At 36.7% G+C, this 18,306-nt stretch overlaps 2 protein-coding genes across 4 annotated transcripts; both read right to left on the bottom strand.

The window, feature by feature from the left end:
• Positions 1–1,625: 1,625 nt before the first annotated feature.
• hspb15 (heat shock protein, alpha-crystallin-related, b15) lies at positions 1,626–3,315 on the bottom strand. The gene is made up of 3 exons (XM_073840943.1): positions 2,533–3,315; positions 2,338–2,401; positions 1,626–2,169 (listed from the first exon to the last, which is right to left on the bottom strand). The coding sequence occupies exons 1-3, from the start codon at positions 2,894–2,896 to the stop codon at positions 1,983–1,985; spliced, it is 615 nt and encodes a 204-aa protein (XP_073697044.1). The 5' UTR covers positions 2,897–3,315; the 3' UTR covers positions 1,626–1,982.
• Positions 3,316–3,443: 128 nt separating this feature from the next.
• dab2 (DAB adaptor protein 2) lies at positions 3,444–16,507 on the bottom strand. Of its 3 annotated transcripts, XM_073840942.1 has the most exons (15): positions 16,378–16,507; positions 12,674–12,928; positions 12,402–12,541; positions 10,820–10,918; positions 10,565–10,696; positions 10,291–10,374; positions 8,773–8,799; positions 8,642–8,692; positions 8,483–8,545; positions 7,409–8,029; positions 6,371–6,506; positions 5,021–5,647; positions 4,717–4,925; positions 4,543–4,635; positions 3,444–3,865 (listed from the first exon to the last, which is right to left on the bottom strand). In XM_073840942.1, the coding sequence occupies exons 2-14, from the start codon at positions 12,804–12,806 to the stop codon at positions 4,561–4,563; spliced, it is 2,397 nt and encodes a 798-aa protein (XP_073697043.1). In that variant the 5' UTR covers positions 12,807–12,928; positions 16,378–16,507; the 3' UTR covers positions 3,444–3,865; positions 4,543–4,560. The 3 variants fall into 3 exon arrangements, with proteins under 3 accessions (XP_073697043.1, XP_073697041.1, XP_073697042.1); XM_073840940.1 differs by lacking the exon at positions 7,409–8,029; XM_073840941.1 differs by lacking the exons at positions 7,409–8,029; positions 16,378–16,507 and adding an exon at positions 14,191–14,595.
• Between the last annotated feature and the right edge of the window lie 1,799 nt (positions 16,508–18,306).

Below are 18,306 nucleotides of genomic sequence, written 5' to 3'. Positions count from 1 at the left end.
TTATATTATATATTATTAAAACAGGCAGAAACAATCTTTGGCAAGACAAACATTCATTCAAAGTAATTTATCTGCTATAGCCCAGGGAATAATATTCTACAGTCATTGCCACTTCATATTTTTTTAATCATGTGAGATGTATATTAAGTTTTGCGAAACTTCACAAAAACACACCAACTAGAAAACCCTATAATTACAGATATGTTCACATAGTTATGTTGTGCATGTAAAACTGAATTGTGAACATGTTGACAAACTAAACTTTTATTGTGCCATAAATCTTCTTTCACTTATTACACTTGCTCATACCACAGACGTTAGAGAGTGGCCCCTGCAGAGCTCCCTGGCATTCTCACTATTTCAACACCCTCTTCCCTCCTGAATAGTTTAAGGCTTGTCATGTAATTGGAGACTCCCTGGCCTGTATTTTTGGCATGTCCACCATGTGTGCACTCAGTAAGTTAAATGATGGTGCCAAGTGGTGGTTCTACATGCCCCGGTGTTGTACGGTGTATATTTACAGGACTAGTTCCAGTACTTAATTTAATCTGGCATATACTAACAGCAATCATCAAAAAAAAAAATTATACGCTCAGCCTCTGTAAAATACAACTGATGTTGCATTAAGTCATAACTGACTCACTGAGCGAGAATAAAGAAATTCTTACTGTCAGGTTTTAATTGCCGTTTACACTACTTGACTGTAACATACTGTCATTTATAAAATCGTTAGGAGCACATAAACTGATTCCCTCGACAACTTGTAGGAATGGCAGCTGTTTCATGCCCTAAGCAACAAATTCAAACCACCTATTTATATTTTATATTACAGATATAACTAATTCATAAAAAGGTAATAAAACAAGTGAAAATATTCTGCATTTGTCAACTCATTGCCGTTTTTTTTTTTTTTTTTTTTTTTTTTACCGTGCATAGTGTAAGTGAGACATGTCATTTGATGAGTGCTCCTTTGATGAAAGCTGTGGAACACTTACAAAAATAGCCAAGGTAAAACTGTGGAGGTAAGGAGAACCCTGACTACTTCTGATCACCCTAAGAAGGAAACCAAAGAAGGAAGGCTTTGGGTTTCATAACTGACTGTATCATGACCTGTCATGCAAGCAGCAGTGGTAGTGTAAAGTTAAAAGTACAGAGAATCCGGCGGTGTCAGCTTGAAAGTTTTAGATACCAGCGCCATCTAGAGGATGTGACCTGAAGCTCATGATCAGATTCAGTTGTTTGCGCTACCAATTTATTGTTACTTATTTGATTTAACATTTTTAGACTGTTCATATCATTCAGTAAAACAAGCCATTCTCAAAACAGATGTATTAAAATAATTTCTTAACATCAAAATGATTGTCATCGGACCCGCGTTTTTGAGCATCCACCTTTGCGAGACTTGCAGTTCAAGAAGAAAAACAACGTAGGCTAGTAAACGGTAAAACACTATACTACATCCCAGTGTGTGCATAATTAAGATAACACATTTGCAATATCAAGCAGCAAAACGAGCTGTTTTGTTCAGCTAAAAATAGCTGGACAAGGATGAGACCAGAAGCCAGACGCATAAATGTACAATTGGCCACGCCACTCTTACGGAAAAAATAAGGTGTAGGCTATGCTGCTTTATTTTTATTTATTTTTTTCAAGTTTTTGATACCATATTGTATTTACTTGGCGTTATACAATTACAGTTATATAAAAATTGTCTGGGGGGTTAGCAGATCTGTGGTGTGACAAACTCAGAACACATTTAATATTGCTTCAGTTCTCACAGCAGAACTCATCTATATTACTGTATAGCAATGTTTGGTAATAATTCACAATAAGAATTTTTTTTACAATATTTACAAAAGCTTCTAATGTTAGCTATAAAAAAAACAAAAGGTTACACGCATTACTTACAACACACCCCTTATACTGTACATACACACACACACACACACATATATATTACATCAGACTGTTACTGTGTTACATCACTTGTTACTATTTAGGCACAGTTCATCTGATTTTGCAGGTAACTGTTTGTCCATCATGTGAATAGGGATGACAATCTCTCCAGGGAGACTGATATTAGAGCCAGGTAATGGGGCCTCAATTGAGAGAATACCATCTGGAGACAGCATGGAGCTGATCTGGTTTAGGTCTAAGTCAGCGGGGAGCCTAATGAATTACACAAGAAAAATGAAACCAGCTATTAGCAATGATGGAGTAACACTGTACATTATGTACAGCTGCAATAGAACACTCAAATGTATTTTTTTTTAATGCATGAGAAGATATTATGAAAACACACATTTAAAAAAAAAAGTAAACCTAAAGCTTCTTTACTTGTATTTTCTTGTAAAGCTTCTTGAGATCAACCTGTGATTTTCCTGTCTTTCCTCGTGATTACCTGTGAAAAAAAACAGATACTGAAGTCTGTGATATCATTGCATAGGCCGGTTATATTTACATAAATACACAGTGCTTTATAAATTCTCCAGGCAAAATAAAGCCAGACATACAGTATAAAGGCCATCATACCGGTTATCTCCAAATATCCATCCTTGGTTTTGATGTTTATCTCCTCTGGAGAAAATGGACTGACATCTAGACAGACTTTCCAGTTTTCCTGTCCTTTCATTTGTTCACACACAGATTCAGAAGCACGTCCTTCTGATCCAATACATGATTTAGGTGGAATCTCTGTGCACAAAGAGCTGAAGAGAGGTAAACGCATAGATCCTGGCCAGGTCGACGTCCCCAATCTTTTCCTTGCTGATTCTATCCAGCTAACTTCATCTGGTTCGAGGAAACCAGGGAGGTTGGTGTTTTGGTTGAAAAGGTTTTGTGTCTTCTGCTGAAGAGGGTCCCAGCAACCATTTCTTTGAAACAAAGGACGAGGCATCGCAAAACAATTACAGAAACTGAGAAACACTTTGTTTTGGAGAGTTCAATATCTGATGCTGATGCAGCAACAGTAAATCTGTGAAAGGCTACAGAAAGTTGCTCCTCACTTCTTTTATACTGTTCTTGTCTATTAAACCTTATCCCAAATTATCAAGTTATCCAGTCCCAAACGTCAACAAGGCTTGGCAAATCTTTCACCCCTGTGTTACAATCTGATGTACACAGAATGATGCCATCCTGTCTGTATTAATAGAGTTGAAGGGGTAATGGCAAATTCTTGGTGCATGACAATGGGCACACTGGCAACAGTGTCAGTGCATTAATGACCTCTGTATTCTGGTCACATCTTGGTGCTTTTTCTTGCTCCATAGTTACAAACTGTGTTGTACAACAGTATGTACTTTCAGCCTCAGCTCTAGAGAACTCCCCAGTCTTGTCAACAACATTTAAAGCCAGATATACTAAGATGCATTGGATAACACTAATAATTGCTCTGATTATGTTAAATTAAGAGCAAGGGACAATAAAAACCACAAAGCCAGATATGTTTTTCACTTTCTTTAATGACAAATCATTTGGATTAAGCATTTTTACTTCATCATAAACGCTCGGGATACTTGCATACAGAAAAATCATGTACACAAACACGATTATTATCTTTTATTTCCTTTTCTTACACTCTCTAGAAGAACCCTACTTCAGCTGTGCATCTTATTTCATGAGTGACTTGGGATTGAAATTAGTTAATTTGAATGGGCTGGAGAAGAAGGGCTGATCTGTGATCAGTTAGAAAGGCACATAAAGAGAGGCTACAGCAGATATATAGTGGGAATGAGAACAGTGAAGCACAACACAAGAAAAGGGGATTAATGAGCACATTTCTTTCCCATGTAGTAGAATGCAGATCAAAACTCTACAGTGCTTGTGTGGTCCTCTGGCTCATTAGCGCTGGATCAGTGGGAGTGTACTGAAATAGGCATATAAACCAGTAATGTATTTATTTTAACATACTGGAAATCAAATTTTTTGGAAACTTATACGATATATAAAATAAAAACATTTTAAAGAAATATTTAAAGGGATAGTTCACCCAAAAATTACAATTCTGTCATTAATTAAAAACCCGTAAGACCTTCGTTGATCTTCGTAACACAAACTAAGATATTTTTGATGAAATCCAAGAGCTTTCTGACCCTGCATAGAGAGCAATGTAATTACTATGTTCAAGGCCCAGAAAGGTAGTAAGGATATCGTTAAAATAGTTCATGTGACATTAGTGGTTCAACTGGAATTTTATGAAGCTATGAGAATACTTGAGTCATTTTGGTTTGGTTTGTTGAATAAAGTCATTATTTTGGTTTCTTTGTGCACAAAAAGTATTCTCATAGCTTCATAAAATTGCAGTTGAACCACTGATGTCACATGGACTATTTTATTGATGTCCTTACTACTTTTCTGGGCTTTAAACGTGGCAGTTGTGTTGCTGTTTATGCAGAGTCAGAAAGCTCAGATTTCATAAAATATTGTAATTTGTGTTCAGAGGACGAATGAGGGTCTTACAGGATTGGAATGACATGAGGGCAAGTAATTAATGATTTTTTTGTTGAACTACCCCTTTAAGTGAGTGTCTTTATAGTTTCTCACCAACAGTGCTAAAGTTTCTCAGGCGAAAGGATTTCCCCCAAATGGGTCTCCAAAAGGATCTGCAAGGGCAGCAGTCTGAGTGGCTGGAGTGCTCTGTGATATAAAACAGGCAACAAAATTAATTCACAAATACTATAAGCTTTTAGAATTTTAAAATTATGTAAATGTACATACTGTATTCATAGGTGGTGCTCCAAAAGGGTTAAATCCAAAAGTGTCATCAAAAATGTTTAAGTCTGCTGTGGGAGCTGGGTTTGAGGGTGCAGAGGCTGGATTAGGAGTAAAGGCAGCATCCAGCCCTGCGGCTGGGGCCGGAGTCAGACCTGCTCCTTGAGGTACTACAACAGTAGGAAGGGACTGCTGAGGAGCAAGTTTGGAGGTCCCTGGACAAGATGAGAAAGTTTAATTATCAAACCCTTAAAAACTGCTATGCTCTATGTCTTAAATGATAAGTTACAGCCGATAATCAAATGTATACCATTTGAGATTTGGTTTATGTCAAAGTCATCATGATCCGCCACCTCCTGAGCCAAGCCAACCTTGCTAGAAAAGTACTGGTCAAATGAGCCATTGGTGCTCGAACCAGTTCCTTGTTCTGGTTTCTGGGGCTTAACCATCTGGAAATTTTTGAACATATCTTTTCCAGTCTTCTTCTCTTTCTCCCCGAGAGGGTCCAAAGCTGTAAAAGCACTTTTGACCAGCGGGGGTTCTTCTTTCACTGGAGGACGGGGTGGGGGTCGAGGAGGAACCACCGCACTCTGTTGCATACCCATTGTTGCATTAGGAGGCATCATGGGAGCAAACTGGTTTGGCTGGAAAGGGCTGGCCACAGGACCAGGGGTGGGCCAGGCTCCAACAGGTGCTGGTGTTCCTGGTTGACCCCAGGCTTGAGGGACAGCTGGTGGACCAAAAGGAGAAGCTCCTTGCTGCCCCCATGCAGGTGCTGGCAGGCCTCCAAAGGCAGATGGTTGAGGAAAACGGTTTGGTTGTCCTGGAACCGAGACTTGAGGAACACCACCCTGAGGTGGAAACATTGTGGGAGTCTGACTCCATAGAGCTGTCCCAGGAGTCTGAGTGACAGAAGTAGGGCCCAGAGACAATGACCCTACAGGACACAATAATTACTTTAATTACAAACAACATTAAAAAAATAATAAGCCACATTCACGATGTCCGATGTGACATACAAAAATGTTCCACTGAAATTGGATTGTCATAGATAACATACACTCAATACTTAATACTGTGTTGTTACATGAATGAATCACAGCTGGGGTTTTTTTTTTTTTTTTTTTTTTTATAGTGATAGTTGTTTTTTAGGGATAGTTGGTGATAGTTTAGCGAGTCCCTTGTATGTCCTGAACAGTTAAACTGCCTGCTGTTCTTCAGAAAAATGCTACAGGTCTCACATATTCTTTGAACCCCTTCCGATTAAAACCTTTTCCAACAATGGATGTATTATTTTGAGATCCATCTTTTCACACTGAGAAAAACTGAAGGACTCATATGCAACTATTACAGAAAGCTCAAACGTTAACAGATGCTTCAGAAAGAAACACAATGCATTAAGAGCCGGGGGTAAAAACATTTTGAATTTGAAGATCAGGGTAAATTTAACTTATTTTGTCTTCTGGGAAACATATAAGGATCTTCTGTAGCTTCTCAAGGGCAGTACTAAATAAAAAATAAAATAAAAAGATATTTAGGCAAAATAAGAAAAATGCACAGATCTGTTCAAAAGTTTACACCCCTGTCTCTTAATACATCATGAGGGTGAGTAATTAATGCAATTTCAGTTTCATAAGTGTATCAAAAGCATGCATTATACCAAGAGCATTGACGGTGGAGGATGGTGCGGTGTTGAATAGATCTGCTGGAATAGATGCGCTCTGATTTGAGGGCTGAGACTCGTTCTGGGCTGGTGGAGCAAAAAGTTCAGCTCCAAACAGGTCATTTCCAGGTGACTGTAGGGCACAATTTGTTTAAAATCATTTTAGTACTCTTCTCTTCAACAAAATTACAGTGCCACATGAGAGCATACATTTCAAAAAGAAATATATAACAATGTCCAAAAAAAAGCCCAATTTTATCACCAAAGTGAATGTGTTACGTTTGATATATGTAGATACTTTGTTGAACTAATACTTACCCTGCACATTTAAACGGAGGCACAAGGAAACAAACAAAACATACTGGCAATCTGATGTCTGATTTTCAATTTACTGCATTTCTAAGTACAGCTCATGAAAGCTGCCATGCAAAGTAAAGCATGCAGTTAGTCACAGTATTGCTTTCAGTGATTGCCATGGCATTGTTGTTTGCATCCATAATTATGTTAAAACAAGTTGGAAAGGAACCTTTTAGTATGGATGCATAAAGCTATTGCTGTTAAATAGTTAATAAAAATGAATAGCTTTCTTAAGAGCAAAAAGTATATAGACACTGGGTGAACCATATAGACACAGTAAAAGGACAACAATGCCATGTCTGTCAACACATGATAATAATAATGTGGCCATTTCCATCCAATTTTTCCAGTGTGACCAAAAAAAAAAAAAAAAAAAAAAAAAAAAAACTCTTTTAAACACTGAACACCTCCCATAAACCATAAATCCAAATATCTGTGTTCTAAAAGACAAACAAGGACTGTTTTTAATAATAATAATAATAATAATAATAATAATAATAAAACCATCCATGCATGTTCTCTTAAGCTTCACTGCATATAGGATAATTTTCTGTATTTAGTTTTTTTAATATATAAAAATACTGCTGTTTATGCCAAACAGTCCTTGTAGTCTCTCTCAGCAATTGGATGTGCAGTAACAGACTGAGAACTCAGAGGTTTCTCTTGTCAAATGTTCACCTTCTCTCTCCTCCGCATGCATCCAGACTTTGAGCTTGGAGGTGGGGGGCAAATGACCATCAAGCCTCCATTTTGAACAGAAGCTGGTGGGATGGTTTGAAACAACTCCACTGATTTACTCAATCCATTACATAAGAGAGGAGTTTGGAGGACTTGAGGACCTGATTTGTATAACCCATTTAAGATTGGTGGGTTCTTCATTGAGGTTCTCAAAAAAGGGTTCTGACTAGAGGGGGAATTGCTGTAATCATTCAGATCGCCTAAAGGAAGCTGCTTTACTTTGCTTCCATGTGACAGCTGGGCATTGGACAGTCCATTAAACTGCTGACTGTTTGAAGAGGAATCTTCACTCAGGCTTTGCTGAAAATCTGGCCCATTCAAAAGGAAACTAGAAAGATCTGACTCATTTTTAGAAGAAAACATAGAATCTGACTGATCATTCAAGGGAAAAAAAGGATCATCACTGAAGGGATCAGAACTGTAAGATGGGAAAATATCTGATATGGATGAAACAGGTTTGTCATCTGGTGTATTGGAGAGAGGGGATGAGTATGAGATGAAAGGCTTTCCTTCATTGCCATCAATCACAAGAGCAAAGTCAAGAAGCAGATCACTGTTAGGCTGGTTTTAGAAGGAAAAAAAAGAGATGAGAGGTAGATTCTGTGAAAAATACTGAAAGAGAATAGTAAGATTAGTTAGAAAATGATCTCTGTGATTTTAAATCATATAACACTACTATCATATACTATTATCATAAAAATCATATAGCATTATTAACAAGCATTTCCAAAGGAAGGGTCTCAAATACCATTAACAGTACGTATTTGAAAAGTTGGGTTTGGATGCCATCTACTGGCCAGTGGGACTTTCTCAAAACCATTACTAGTGATGAAGGAGTTTTTGCTTTGGTCATGAAAAGTAGTCAATGCAAATGCTTGAGGCCTTTAAAAAGAAATGAATGCTGATGGAAGGCAACAATACTATACAGGCATGTTTTTAAAAAAAAATTGATAAATCGCTTAAACCACATCAACAGCAGATCCATTGCAAAAATGTATACTTTAAGGTCATTACCGTCGGAGAGTGAATGTCAGGTGGAGTGGACATATCACCAAACAGGTCCATCTGGTCTACAGTCTGAGGATAAAGCACAAAACATCCTCTAGGTTATTTTCTGAGGGTTTGAGCCGACCTATTCAATAATACATTTTGTATGAAGTTGCAAGCACTTACTTTTACAGCATTTTCTTTACCATCCAAAGTGAGTAAAGCATCTCCACCATTCTGATGACACAACGTCAAGACAAATGAAGTATTACATCAAAATAATTGACTAAAATATCACCTAAAATGTTTATACCCACCTCAATCACGGTGCCATTTCCTTCACCCTGCAAAGTAGTAAAGGTTTTAGTCAACAAAATGCATCTAATATAATAAGAAATGTTTTTAATGAAAACTACATGTTTTTCTGCATAACTAATTTAAGAGGCATTAAACATTTGGGAGCTGCTTGAGCAAAACTAAATGACTTGAATATTTGAAATAGCTTAGATTACCAACAGAAGAATATCTAGACAAGCCAATAATCTTGCATGAAATATATAGTACCAAATTTATTATTCCATTTCTGACTAAATTTATTTAAAACGTACCATAATTCTAAATAACAAAATGTCTTTTGTTAATATACTTAAGTTATTTTAATGATGTCCTTACTACCTTTCTGGGCCTTGAACGTAGTAGTTGCTATGCTGTCTATGCAGGGTCAGAAATCTCTTGGATTTCATTGAAGGGATAGTTCACCCAAAAATGAAAATTTGATGTTTATCTGCTTCCAGGGCATCCAGGATGTAGGTGACTTTGTTACTTTAGCAGAACACAAACAAAGATATTTAGCAGTCTGCCAGCCATATAATGGCAGTGGTTGGGCACCAGACCTTTAAAAGAAAAAAAAAGAAAAAAAAAAACCATGCACAGACAAATCCAAATTACACCCTGTAGCTCGTGACGATATATTGATGTTCTAAGACACGAAACAATTGTTTTTTGCGAAAAACTGAACAGTATTTATAACATTTTTTACCTTTGATACACAGCCACATCCATCTGTCCTGAGCACGAGCTCATCATCAGGCTCGTTACATGTGTACACGCTCTGGTGTAGTATACGCAAACACCAGAAGCAATCTGTCGCGTGTATACAACACTCATTGTTTACACAGTGCACAGAGATTGTGGGTATAGTGTCTATACAAAATGGTAATTACTTGTGCTTATCCTGATTGTTCAAACCGATTTAAAGCTAAAAGATTACGTTTGCTTGCGCAAACTCTTCCGGGATTGTTGACGTACCGATTTCCCCTTACGGTGTTTGCGTATACTATGCCAGAGCGTGTACACATGTAACTTGCCTGATGCTGAGCTCGTGCTCATGACAGTTGGATGTGGCTGTGTATCAAAGGTAAAAAAAATGATATAAATACTGTTCAGTTTCTCGCAAAAAAATGATTGTTTTGTGTCTTAGGACATCAATGTATCGTCACAAGCTGCAGGGTGTAATTTGGATTCGTCTGTGCATGTTTGTTTGTTTTACTTTTAAAGGTCTGGTGCCCATCCACTGCCACTATATTGCTGGCAGACTGCACCGGTTTTGATTGAAAATCTTTGTTTGTGTTCTGCTGAAGAAACAAAGTCACCTACATCTTGGATTCCCTGGGGGTAAGCAGATAAACATCCAATTTTCATTTTTGGGTGCACTATCCCTTTAAAATATCCTAATTTGCATTCTGAAGCAAATAACATCAGGGTGAGCAATTAATGAGAATTTTCATTTTTTGTGGGTGAACCATCCCTTTAAGTAATAAAACTATATACACCACCTTCTGTGCAGCCTCCTGCTCTTTCTTCTTCATATTGAATATCAGCTGAAACAGATCCTTCAAATCAATGACCAGAGGCTCAGCCTGTAGAAGAGAGGAGTAAATGTGTGCTCTTCTTACACTTTGGTTTACAAATCATTTTGTTCACATTTCCAAGTGTAATCATTTTTTGAGTGTGTAATTCTTGCTAGTGGCACCAAATAGAATGGCAAAATAATGACAATCTTTTGTGCCCAGATTTGCTCATAAGATTGTCTGATGAACAAAGCCTGACCTGCTGAGCTGTCTTAATAGCAAAAAACTGGTGCTGCCCCTCTGCTCCGCAAACATATCCAAACGCCCTGTTATCAGTGACATCACGAGCAATGAATGAGATCTTATTCACCACATGTTCATGCTCAATCACCTAAGAGACAAAGAAAGAGATGACATTGAGAGCATGCTATGAAGTCAATACAGACTTTTATGACAACTGACCAATTCTCAATTTCACTAATCAGCTTACAGAAGTATCCACAAAACTACTCACCCCATTTTTCTCATCAACAATTTTGATTCCTGTGAGAGAAATGTTCACCCATATTCTTTGCTTGTGCTTGCCTTGAGAACGAGCAGCTATTGCCATGCCCTGTATACAAACAAGAATTGAGCACAGTTACCTTATTATATATATATATATATATATATATATATCTAACTGTGCCAATAACAGAACAACATAATAATAATAATAATAATAATAATAATAATAATAATAAGTACAATAATCTCTCATCACTTCGCCCCATATCTCCCTTACAATTAAATATAACAAGACAGTTAAAACCTGCCTTGCAGCCTCATCGGTTTAACAGAAATCCATATGTAAACACACAAAATCTTATATGGCCATACCACACAAATGGTGTCCCACAACCAACAAACACATTTATAAAGCATTTAAGTATTCAAATCTTAGATGTTTGTCAAGATCCTTCTATTATCCATCAAACCCGCAATAATATTTCAAATATTAGTAAGCTTAATGTATATAAAATCATAACTTATTGGGTACTGTCCCCGAACCCGAAAATTTTAACTTCTGAAAATAATAATTTTTGTATTGTTGTTTTTAAAAGTATGTTTTTGATTCTTTTAAATATATATATATATATATTCCTGTGTCCCCCTCTCTCATAGGTACAAGGTGTAAGTGGACAGGTCTCAACATTTTAAGGTAAATGTGTTCAAAAGTCTGAAAGCTTTAAGGAACGCCACAAACACTTTTTTTTTCTGCAATTAAGCACACTTTTTGGGAGTTATTCCATATCATTTAGTATTTATATGTACACCACTTTCCAGCAGCATCTTTGACCTAGTTTCAAAATTATCTGTCACTACCAAACAGTCACGAACAAAACATGTCATCATTTCTTTGGTAGTGACAAAAGGGAACACATAATCATTATATTTGGGGGAAATAAACAATTTTGTGTTTTAGTAGTGTTTTAATGTGAATTGAAATTCTGTAATGTTATGTGGTAGCTACCCCCAAAGCATTACTGTCACTACTGAAAATGTGCTGTCACTGACAAAACAACCCATGTTTCTGTAATAATAAAAGTACACTGAATTATCAACTAAGATGTTATGATAGTTTTTGCTTCAGTGTATATTCAAACTAATAAATCCTTAACTTTGAAATCAGTATGATCAACTTTTTACATTTACATGCCTTTTACAAAGAAATATCAGATTCAAAATACAAAACAAATCTCATAAATTACACTTGAAATATTGTTAAAAATGTAGCTGTTATGAATTTGCCTCTGTAAATATATTTGAAATACATTTACATTCTAAATGTAAGCTTAATCTTAATAGGTCAACATAATCCTTCTAGTTAAATTACTATTACTGTGTTTTGGTAGTGACAAATTTGGTGAGAGGACAAATATTCCAAAACTTTCTGAAAATACAATATGAGAACTGACTGCACAATTACTAGAAATGCGTGCTTTGGATTATTATACAATTTGCATACATAATTTTTTTTTTTCAAATCTGACTTTGGACCAATTCTGTAGAATGGCCCATATGTGTATATATATATATATATAAAAAAAAAACACCTTTAGTTTCATCATGGAATCCTGACACATTTTATCCCCTCTGGCTTCTGGGACATCATCTACACCAATGAGCTTGGCTTTATATCTCACTCCATCACCCTGAAACCTGGCCAGCAGGAACTCATCTGTCCTCTCTGGGGCTGTAGAGGAAGAGAACATTGTTTATCATGTATGTATAAATAAATAAATAAATAAATACACTTGAGCACATTTGCTGTAGGTAATATCAACTCTATTTAAAATATATTACAACAGAGAAGGTCAGAATATACCTTTTTTCCTGTCTCTCCAGAATGAAGTTTTGGTGACGGGTGTGGTAGGTGTTGTGGCAGATGCTGGTTCAGTAGTTGTCGCTGGTTCTGCTGGTACCACTGTGACGGGCTCTGCATCAGGTGTCTGTGACATGGTGGGTGTTTCGTTACAGGAAGATGAAAGCAAAAGATGGGACAAAACCCAGCCGAGAGGCAAAAAACTAGTGGACACACGCAGGTAGGATATTCAGCAAGCACACATTCTCAGCACTGTGCCTGGACAGAGAGAAAAAAAAGAATATAATAGACAAATAAGCTGATAGATGAGAAAGGTGAAATGTGACTAGTATCTCTTTTATTCAAGAAATCCATGTGTCCATCTACATGTACTGATGATATATTTTATTTATCTTATAGAAAACAATAGATAAATTTTTTTTGCATGTTTGTGAAAGTTAGTTTGCCTCATGCGAGCTGCATTTTTGAAGGCCTCAAGGCCAAACTGACTGACTATGTAGGCCTCATGGTCGATGTGACTGTGCTGCTTATGAATAGAGAATGTAGAAGGAAGTACCTAAAATAGGAAATGCCACAGGATGAGTTGCAGAAATAGATAACGCGTTTAAAACCAATTAAAATCCAAAAATGCATATGCTCCTGCAACCTTGGGCACCCAGAAAGTGGTAAGCTAACTTTTGAAAAACAGACTAGCAGGTGGTTTTCTACAATGCAAGCAAGTGTTATGAAAAATAATAAACATGCTCATTGGTGACTGTGTGGACAGAGAAAGATTCAGATGCTGCAGGCATCTCGGCTTTCTTGTATTCTTGCAATAAAGTCTAATTTTGACTTCTGGAACTCTGCATGCTGAGCATTACTTTGCAAGACAGAGAAGACTTTTCTCAACAACAGTACAAAGAAGTCAATCATTCAAATTCAGATAAATCATTCGTTACATACACAACTAGAAATGTAAAACTCCACAGACTAATTTAACTTGGCCCATAGATTCTGTTAGTGACAGAAAGGCAGAAGAAATAGAGGAAACCATGTCAGCAGAAAAAACACTTCCTGCTTAGTAGGCAAAACAAAACAAAACTGTCAAATAAGTTTTCCATTCCTGGAATACAGGATTTATAGGAAAAATGACATTGAGGGAAAAATCTGCCCCCAAAAAAAAAATATATATCGCTCCTTCATTTCAATGTCTAATCTCCATTTTAATGCTGCAAATTTCTGAATTGGGATCAATGGACATGGAAATAATAAAGCACCTTTCAATCAATAAAATCGTTCACTCAACATGTATAAGCTTTAGAAAAATAAAAAAAAACTGTAATCATTGTGGACTAATTTTAAAGATCAACCTGTTCATCTCAACCAAAAATTCACAAATCACACCACTCATATAAGATTCTCCAACAGATGGATAAACTTCTGCAGATTTCAATCAGTTAAACTGAAACAGTGTCTTATCCAATTAAGAAAAGATGATTCGGCAAAGATAAAATATAATTTAAATGGTCTGAAAGACATACCTTGAGCAGCCAAAATGTTTAGCTGTGTATTTCTCAGCAGAAAGTGGAAAGAGAGCACAAGAGAGCAAAGGTGGGCAGATCAAAGGTTGAGCAATTAAAACCTGTTAATCCTTTTCCACCAGCTCATCAGCCCAAAAAACACATTTCCAATCCCTTGATTCTCCAGATTACCAAAATGTTCTCCTTTCAGCGCTCCTCTTCGGGCAGAATTACTTTTCCCGGTTTAAATTTAAGAAGAAGATCTGATTTCCTCAGATTATCTATTCCTTATCTGACATGAATTTGCCGTGACCAATATTTAGACACGAGCTTATGAGTTTACATAATCATAATGCAGCAGGAGTCAAAAGCAGAAACAAGAAAATGACTAAATAGATCTGAAAATACATCAGGGTCCACTCCAATAGTGGCCACACAGGGATGAAAGACAATTGCCATCATGACGGCGTTAAAGTTTTATAATTAACTCAAAGTTCTATTAGGTCATATGACCATGAGCGGCATGACGGCATAATTCCTTAGGGAGGAAATAAACATTTATAGATAGCAAAAAAAAAAAAAAAAAAAGGGCAAATCAAGTTATTTAATGACAAATCAAATAATTTCAAAAGTAACATAATGACAAAATTTTGAACTCTCAGTTGGTAGAGGAGTAATATTTTATGACACTCAACAGCTGACAGACAGAGATATGAAGAGTTTATCAGCTAAGTTTTGATTATCAAGTGCGGAAGACAGTGGCAGAATTGCTATAAGACAGCTCCCATTACCACTCAGTGTCGAGGGTCACACAGTTTGAAACGGCCTGTAATGTGGCAACCATAAAACAAGAGTGATAAGCGAAATGCATGAAGACACAAAATCATGTGTTTTCTGCTTTACAAGCACCCAAGCAGGTAATCTGCATCCTGTCTCAAACGAGCACACAATAAAATGGTCATAAAAATTCACACAATCATAAAATATTTTTTGCTGTGAACTGCAAATACAAAATACCAATCACAACGCACATACAGCATAAGCAAGTTTGATATCTGACATGTCTTACAGCTGATCAGATAAGAAAAGTACGAACTTATTAGTTAGGTTATCATTGATGATTCAAAAAAAAAAACAAAAAACAAAATATGAAACAACTTTCTTCTACTGTCTGCCAATTAATAGATTTTAACTCTTGAAGTCACAAGTGAATTTGGAGTTCAACACAATCTGTGATAACCTAAATGACTGAGAAAATACATCAAAAAATCTTATGACTATCTACACATTAACCCAGATGAACCAGTTTAGACACAAGATGGAGGAGCACACATACTCAGAAATGATGGCACTTTGCATTGCTGAATTCCAACACTTTTTAGAATTTAGAACTAAGACCATAAAATCTCCTGAATGTTTTGAAAACACTTCTGAGATCCAGATGTGAGATTAGAATCTTCCATTTAAACCCGAACAACTTTCAGTGCAGTACCCAACACAATAGCTTGTTTATTCATATGAGGACTTGTCTCATGGTCCTGGCTATTCAATAACTTAAATGAACCCAAAAGTCACAACAGTTAAGTTTCATTAAAACAGAGGATTCAGCAAAGGTTGCGGGTGTTCATAAACAGAGGCACAATTCCACATCAGCAGTATTACAAACATGCAAGTTAAACATTAGCCATGCACAAAATGGCCAACACCTTACTAATAGCTGATTACCGCGGAATAATAATAAAAAAATAAGAACATTTAAGTATAAAATGACACCTATGAACTTGGTAATATAACTAGTTTTAACATTCCGCAATAAAAGCCAATATTGTTTTACCACTGATGCTCAAATTGATGATACACTGTAACTTTGTAGTCTATTTTTGTTTCCAAATACTTCAATAGTTTAGTAGGCCACTAAGATGTAGCAGACAATTGCGTATTCAGTATTTTTTATTACTTTTTTTAAAGGCTGTTACACTCATGTGGAGTGATTAAAATCGCTAAATAAGACAAAAAATATATAAAACGTACATTTTAAAATGTGTATACATTTCTTACGTTTTAAGGTTGCTTTACTTTTGCTACCATTTATCACTTTTACTTGCCATTCAGTCAAATACCAACACATGCCGAACTGACAGGTAAGAAAAATAACAAAACGCCACAGGTAACACGTGAGGATGCAGCGCCAGAGGATCTGTTACTTACCGCAATCATGCATTCTTGAACTCCACACCTGAAACGCTGAAAACCAACTCGGGGTGGTGCAGATGAGCGCCGTGGACAGTTTCAATGTGCGTGAAACCTAAACCGAAACCTAAACCTAAACCACTCTTACTCCAAACAGGCGGTCCTCAGCCTCCCCAAACTGCTCCCGCTTCCGAGCGCCAAACTGATGGAGACTCGAGCGCCTCCCACAGGTACCGCACACCTTAACTCTACCTTTATAACATCTCCTACAACTATGCAAATACGAGTGATTGATCAACCTTGAATTGAAGAACACAAATCATTTTAGCAAAAGCTCAACTTAGTTGATAATACTCAACTTGCAAAAATATATTGTAAACATGTTGTTCTTATTAAAAAGGTTACTTCTCCTGAAATATTTGGTGAAATGAGTTCACATGAATTTACATGAATTGTGCAATGTGCAGATTTCCTTTTCTCTAAAGCCTAGAACATTTTGAAAGCCAGAAAAGAAATTCAGCTCTGTGTTCATCCTTCCTTCCTCACAACCCTTCCTCTGCTGACTCTGCTGGCATGTAAGAGAAGGAATGTGTAAAGAAAATGCTTGGAAACGATGAAGAACCGTTTTAGAAACCACACAAACATATCTTAAAATATGTCAGTGCCCTTGTTTGTCTCAAGATGCACCAGTAATGTGTGTGTGTTTTTAAAAGCTACTTAAATGTCCAAATTGAATGGCCTAATCCTGGCTTAATCTAAGTCCTGTCTGTGAAACCAGGCCATAGTCTCCTACAGGCTATTTGCATATTAAATTCATGTATTTATGTTTTGAGCATACTGACCTTTTTCTTCCCATAAGAGTGGAAAGCATGTCTCTAATAAAATCGGTCACAAACATTATCCCTGCACAATCTCATGTGTAGCATATTAACTCACTGTCATGCATTGTGTCCAAAATATTTCATTGCCCTCTTCATTTTCTCCACTGCTAAAGAAACTCTTAAGCCTCTAAAAGTCCTCATCTGTACTCCTAACAATTTTGGACCTTAAGACCTCTTTTAAGTGTTAAGATGCTTTCTGAATTACTTTTTTCTTTACTGTGATTCTTTTTTTTTTAATATTAAGAGGAAACACCCACATTTCTAAGAATTTTCTTAGAATTTTGTTACTAGGAGCAACTCTTTACACTAAGATTTTTTTATGATTACGGGCCCAGGACTAAATGATAACATGATTTTTTTTTTTTTTTTTATCAAAGCATTACTGTCTCTACACCTACAATTTTTACTGTGCATGGTTTTGAGGCTGCAGATATAGCCCACATAGTACAAGTATCCGATAGTGCCCCAAAAACAGGAAAAGAGCAAAGGAGTGTGGTTCATGCCCCCTCCATCTTCCTGAGTGAGCCGAGGGGAAGTGTCTGAAACATTAAAAAGTGGTGTTCTCAGCACATAGCTGTAGTGTACAGGACAGGATCTGTGTTCATGGACCTCCACTTTGCCAGGCCAACATTCCTCTTTGACCTCACACAAAGACACCATCAGAGCTGTATTGTTTTTTGACATGGTTGAATTTGATGAGTGAAGAAGGCAGCTGACTTGGCACAGATAGAGTGCAGGTTGCTGATAGGTCATTCACTTTGAGAGTAGGAATCAAGGCTAAAGTAAATACACTTCTCTATGTGTATTATAAGTGTGTGCCATCAAATAATTTATTTGAAGGAATTCAAATACACAGTTGAAGTCAAAATTTTACATACACCTTGCAGAAACAGCAAAATGTTTATTATTTTACAGCCGTGGCCTAATGGTTAGAGAGTTTGGACTTGTAACCTGAAGGTTCGATTCTCAGGTCCGGCAGGGATTGTCAGTGGAGGGAGTGAATAACCAGCACTCTCTCCACCATCAATACCAGATGAGTTGAGACTTGAGCAAGGCACCAAACCCC

The sequence above is a fragment of the Garra rufa genome, chromosome 5 (assembly GCF_049309525.1).
Source record: "Garra rufa chromosome 5, GarRuf1.0, whole genome shotgun sequence".
Taxonomy (NCBI): domain Eukaryota; kingdom Metazoa; phylum Chordata; class Actinopteri; order Cypriniformes; family Cyprinidae; genus Garra; species Garra rufa.
The sequence above is the reverse complement of the archived record's forward strand: the minus strand, read 5'-3'. Positions and strand labels throughout refer to the sequence as shown.

Excerpts from the sequence above, each read along its gene's own strand:
- hspb15 (XM_073840943.1), bottom strand. The coding sequence starts at position 2,896 with ATGCCTCGTCCTTTGTTTCAAAGAAATGGTTGCTGGGACCCTCTTCAG. Across the intron at positions 2,402-2,532 it reads TGGATATTTGGAGATAACCG|GTAATCACGAGGAAAGACAG; the intron begins GTATGATGGCCT and ends TTTTTTTCACAG. Across the intron at positions 2,170-2,337 it reads AGCTTTACAAGAAAATACAA|GCTCCCCGCTGACTTAGACC; the intron begins GTAAAGAAGCTT and ends GTAATTCATTAG.
- dab2 (XM_073840942.1), bottom strand. The coding sequence starts at position 12,806 with ATGTCACAGACACCTGATGCAGAGCCCGTCACAGTGGTACCAGCAGAA. Across the intron at positions 8,546-8,641 it reads GTAAAGAAAATGCTGTAAAA|ACTGTAGACCAGATGGACCT; the intron begins GTAAGTGCTTGC and ends CTTTATCCTCAG. Across the intron at positions 8,030-8,482 it reads CTGACATTCACTCTCCGACG|CCTAACAGTGATCTGCTTCT; the intron begins GTAATGACCTTA and ends TTCTAAAACCAG.